At 41.7% G+C, this 4,866-nt stretch overlaps 1 protein-coding gene across 3 annotated transcripts in view; it reads right to left on the reverse strand.

The window, feature by feature from the left end:
• Positions 1 to 467: 467 nt before the first annotated feature.
• Positions 468 to 4,866, reverse strand: part of LOC133635577 (glycoprotein-N-acetylgalactosamine 3-beta-galactosyltransferase 1-like) — a 13,770-nt gene continuing 9,371 nt past the window's right edge. For all 3 annotated transcript variants that reach the window (XM_062028794.1, XM_062028793.1, XM_062028795.1), the window contains exons 3-4: positions 4,725 to 4,866; positions 468 to 1,100 (exon numbers count right to left, since the gene is read on the reverse strand). The exon at positions 4,725 to 4,866 is cut by the window's right edge and continues 517 nt beyond it. In XM_062028794.1, coding sequence (XP_061884778.1) covers positions 963 to 1,100; positions 4,725 to 4,866 — 280 coding nt within the window. In that variant the 3' untranslated portion in view covers positions 468 to 962. The remainder of the gene's footprint in view (positions 1,101 to 4,724) is intronic.

Consider the following 4,866-nt stretch of genomic DNA (forward strand, 5'->3'; position numbering starts at 1 on the left):
TATACGTCTGAGTGGACCAATCAGGACATCTTATACGTCTGAGTGGACCAATCAGGACATCTTATACGTCTGCGTGGACCAATCAGGACATCTTATATGTCTGAGTGGACCAATCAGGACATCCTATACATCTGAGTGGACCAATCAGGACATCTTATACGTCTGAGTGGACCAATCAGGACATCTTATACGTCTGAGTGGACCAATCAGGACGTCTTATACGTCTGAGTGGACCAATCAGGACATCTTATACGTCTGAGTGGACCAATCAGGACGTCTTAAATGTCTGAGTGGACCAATCAGGACATCTTATACGTCTGAGTGGACCAATCAGGACGTCTTATACGTCTGAGTGGACCAATCAGGACATCTTATACGTCTGAGTGGACCAATCAGGACATCTTATATGTCTGAGTGGACCAATCAGGACATCTTATACGTCTGAGTGGACCAATCAGGACGTCTTTGTTCAAAACTCAGACTAGCAGCTGTTGTTATGACAGCTAGCGATGAGTTGGTTCTTCCACAGGCTACGTCCACTAATATTAACAAAACAAAAAAACACTTTTGTAAACGATTTTTATTCAATTTGTTTTGACCAAGAATCAAATAAGAGCTACCAACATGGTGGAGGTTCACATGATAAGATGATTTTGTGATATTCAAAGCAGATTCTGGAATATAGAAGGAATCCCAAAGGATTGTGGGAGTGGTTTACGTTCTTCGCGGTCGTGTTAGTTAGTGTTACGAAGGCCACAATGAAGTTTTGATTGCAAGTATCAAAGTACAATCAAGTGCATTCAAGTATAATCAAGAACATTTGAGTATAATCAAGTACAACCAAATACGACACAACAGAGAACAAAATACAATAAAGTACAACAGAGTACAATAAAGTGGAACAAAGTTATTCCCCCTATTCAAGTTGATTCTTTTGACAGCTGATAAAAAGTCCTGGATCATTAGTGGCATGTTGTACTATTGCACCTGTATCTATATCCGTATGGCCTCAGCTGGTACGTCAGGTACTCCAAAGTGTACATGTGGACGTCATAAATGTAGTGAAAGGACACGGGGAAGTCTGAGCAGCAACCAGGACCCTGCAGAAAGAAATGTTTTTTTTTATGAATCGACTCGAACGCAAGCAGAGATCTTTACGTTGCTGCTTCTAGTCAGGACTCGAGCAGCAGCATTTTGGGAGTACTGCAGCTGTTTTACAGAGCCCAGTGAGAAGGCCGTGACAGTAGTCTAACCTGGAGACAAAGGCTTAGTCTTTCTGAGTCTGATGTAGACTTTATTCATTAAAAAATGTTTACTGCTGCCAAAAAGCTGCTGAAGTTATTGACTTAATGGGACTCTTGACGTTTAAGTCTGAGGGTTAGCCCACCATTTCTAACTTGATTATTAGGTTTCAAGGAGAGACTACTAATAGTTCTCTTTGCTTCTCTGGGCCAAAGACAATAATTGTATATGATTTGTATCCACACACTTACTGTATCTGTACCATGCAGCGTCAAAGTCAGTACACTCATCTGCTGTCACTGACAAATAGATGGAACACAGTGTGTATAGTGTATACTACAGTGTGTGTACTTACTTGAACAGGAGGGTGTAAACTACAGTGTGTGCACTTACTTGAACAGGAGGGTGTATAGTGTATACTACAGTGTGTGTACTTACTTGAACAGGAGGGTGTATAGTGTATACTACAGTGTGTGTACTTACTTGAACAGGAGGGTGTATAGTGTATACTACAGTGTGTGTACTTACTTGAACAGGAGGGTGTAAACTACAGTGTGTATACTTACTTGAACGGGAGGGTGTATACTACAGTGTGTGTACTTACTTGAACAGGAGGGTGTATAGTGTATACTACAGTGTGTGTACTTACTTGAACAGGAGGGTGTATACTACAGTGTGTGCACTTACTTGAACAGGAGGGTGTATAGTGTATACTACAGTGTGTGTACTTACTTGAACAGGAGGGTGTAAACTACAGTGTGTGTACTTACTTGAACAGGAGGGTGTATAGTGTATACTAAAGTGTGTGTACTTACTTGAACAGGAGGGTGTATACTACAGTGTGTGTACTTACTTGAACAGGAGGGTGTATAGTGTATACTACAGTGTGTGTACTTACTTGAACAGGAGGGTGTATACTACAGTGTGTGTACTTACTTGAACAGGAGGGTGTATACTACAGTGTGTGTACTTACTTGAACAGGAGGGTGTATAGTGTATACTACAGTGTGTGTACTTACTTGAACAGGAGGGTGTAAACTACAGTGTGTGTACTTACTTGAACAGGAGGGTGTATAGTGTATACTACAGTGTGTGTACTTACTTGAACAGGAGGGGGTAAACTACAGTGTGTGTACTTACTTGAACAGGAGGGTGTATAGTGTATACTACAGTGTGTGTAATTACTTGAACAGGAGGGTGTAAACTACAGTGTGTGTACTTACTTGAACAGGAGGGTGTATAGTGTATACTACAGTGTGTGTACTTACTTGAACAGGAGGGTGTAAACTACAGTGTGTGTACTTACTTGAACAGGAGGGTGTATCGTGTATACTACAGTGTGTGTAATTACTTGAACAGGAGGGTGTAAACTACAGTGTGTGTACTTACTTGAACAGGAGGGTGTATAGTGTATACTACAGTGTGTGTACTTACTTGAACAGGAGGGTGTATAGTGTATACTACAGTGTGTGTACTTACTTGAACAGGAGGGTGTATACTACAGTGTGTGTACTTACTTGAACAGGAGGGTGTATAGTGTATACTACAGTGTGTGTACTTACTTGAACAGGAGGGTGTATACTACAGTGTGGGCACTTACTTGAACGGGAGGGTGTATAGTGTATACTACAGTGTGTGTAATTACTTGAACAGGAGGGTGTAAACTACAGTGTGTGTACTTACTTGAACAGGAGGGTGTATAGTGTATACTACAGTGTGTGTACTTACTTGAACAGGAGGGTGTAAACTACAGTGTGTGTACTTACTTGAACAGGAGGGTGTATAGTGTATACTACAGTGTGTGTAATTACTTGAACAGGAGGGTGTAAACTACAGTGTGTGTACTTACTTGAACAGGAGGGTGTATAGTGTATACTACAGTGTGTGTACTTACTTGAATAGGAGGGTGTATAGTGTATACTACAGTGTGTGTACTTACTTGAACAGGAGGGTGTATTCTACAGTGTGTGCACTTACTTGAACAGGAGGGTGTTTAGTGTATACTGCATGTGTACTTACTTGAACGGGAGGGTGTATAGTGTATACTGCATGTGTACTTACTTGAACGGGAGGGTGTATAGTGTATACTACATGTGTACTTACTTGAACGGGAGGGTGTATAGTATATACCAGTGGTCCTCAACCACCGGGCTGCGGCCCGGTACCGGTCCGCGGACCGATTGGTACCGGGCTGCACAAGAATTTTTATTTTTTATTTTTTTTATTTATGAAATCAACATAAAAAACACAATATATACATTATATATCAATATAGATCAATACAGTCAGCAGGGATACAGTCCGTAAGCACACATGATTGTATTTCTTTATGTTAAAAATTTAAAAAAATGAAAATAAAAAAATTAATTATTGTAACCTCTATCGAGATGCTTCGAGGCCAGGAATTATATCGATCACTTTATTTACTACCTGAGTACTTACTTAAACGGGGCAGGGGGTGTACAGTACGGTATTGTGTGTATACTACGTGTACTTACTTGAACAGGGGGGTGTACAGTACAGTAGTGTGTGTATACTACGTGTACTTACTTGAACAGGGGGGTGTACAGTACAGTATTGTGTGTATACTACGTGTACTTACTTGAACAGGGGGGTGTACAGTACAGTATTATGCGTGTACTACGTGTACTTACTTGAACAGGGGGGTGTACAGTACAGTATTGTGTGTATACTACGTGTACTTACTTGAACAGGGGGGTGTACAGTACAGTATTGTGTATGTACTATGTGTACTTACTTGAACAGGGGGTGTACAGTACAGTATTGTGTGTGTACTACGTGTACTTACTTGAACAGGGGGGTGTACAGTACAGTATTGTGTGTGTACTACGTATACTCACTTGAACAGGGGGGTGTACAGTACAGTATTGTGTGTGTACTACGTATACTCACTTGAACAGGGGGGTGTACAGTACAGTATTGTGTGTGTACTACGTATACTGACTTGAAGGGGGGGTGTACAGTACAGTATTGTGTGTATACTACGTGTACTTACTTGAACAGGGGGGTGTACAGTACAGTATTGTGTATGTACTATGTGTACTTACTTGAACAGGGGGTGTACAGTACAGTATTGTGTGTGTACTACGTATACTCACTTGAACAGGGGGGTGTACAGTACAGTATTGTGTGTGTACTACGTGTACTCACTTGAACAGGGGGGTGTACAGTACAGTATTGTGTGTGTACTACGTATACTCACTTGAACAGGGGGGTGTACAGTACAGTATTGTGTGTGTACTACGTATACTCACTTGAACAGGGGGGTGTACAGTACAGTATTGTGTGTGTACTACGTGTACTTACTTGAACAGGGGGGTGTACAGTACAGTATTGTGTGTGTACTACGTATACTGACTTGAAGGGGGGGTGTACAGTACAGTATTGTGTGTATACTACGTGTACTTACTTGAACAGGGGGGTTTACAGTACAGTAGTGTGTGTGTACTACGTGTACTCACTTGAACGGTGGGGTAGTACTCATACAGCAGATGGCCAGGCGGGTGTCGTTGGAAGTGTGGGAGGAGGTATTTCTCCGGAGGGAAGGCGTGGAAGGTTTGTCTCCCGAGTGCGTCTCTGGTGTCCAGGGCTTGCACCTCCATG

Source organism: Entelurus aequoreus, linkage group LG20 (genome assembly GCF_033978785.1).
Source record: "Entelurus aequoreus isolate RoL-2023_Sb linkage group LG20, RoL_Eaeq_v1.1, whole genome shotgun sequence".
NCBI lineage: Eukaryota > Metazoa > Chordata > Actinopteri > Syngnathiformes > Syngnathidae > Entelurus > Entelurus aequoreus.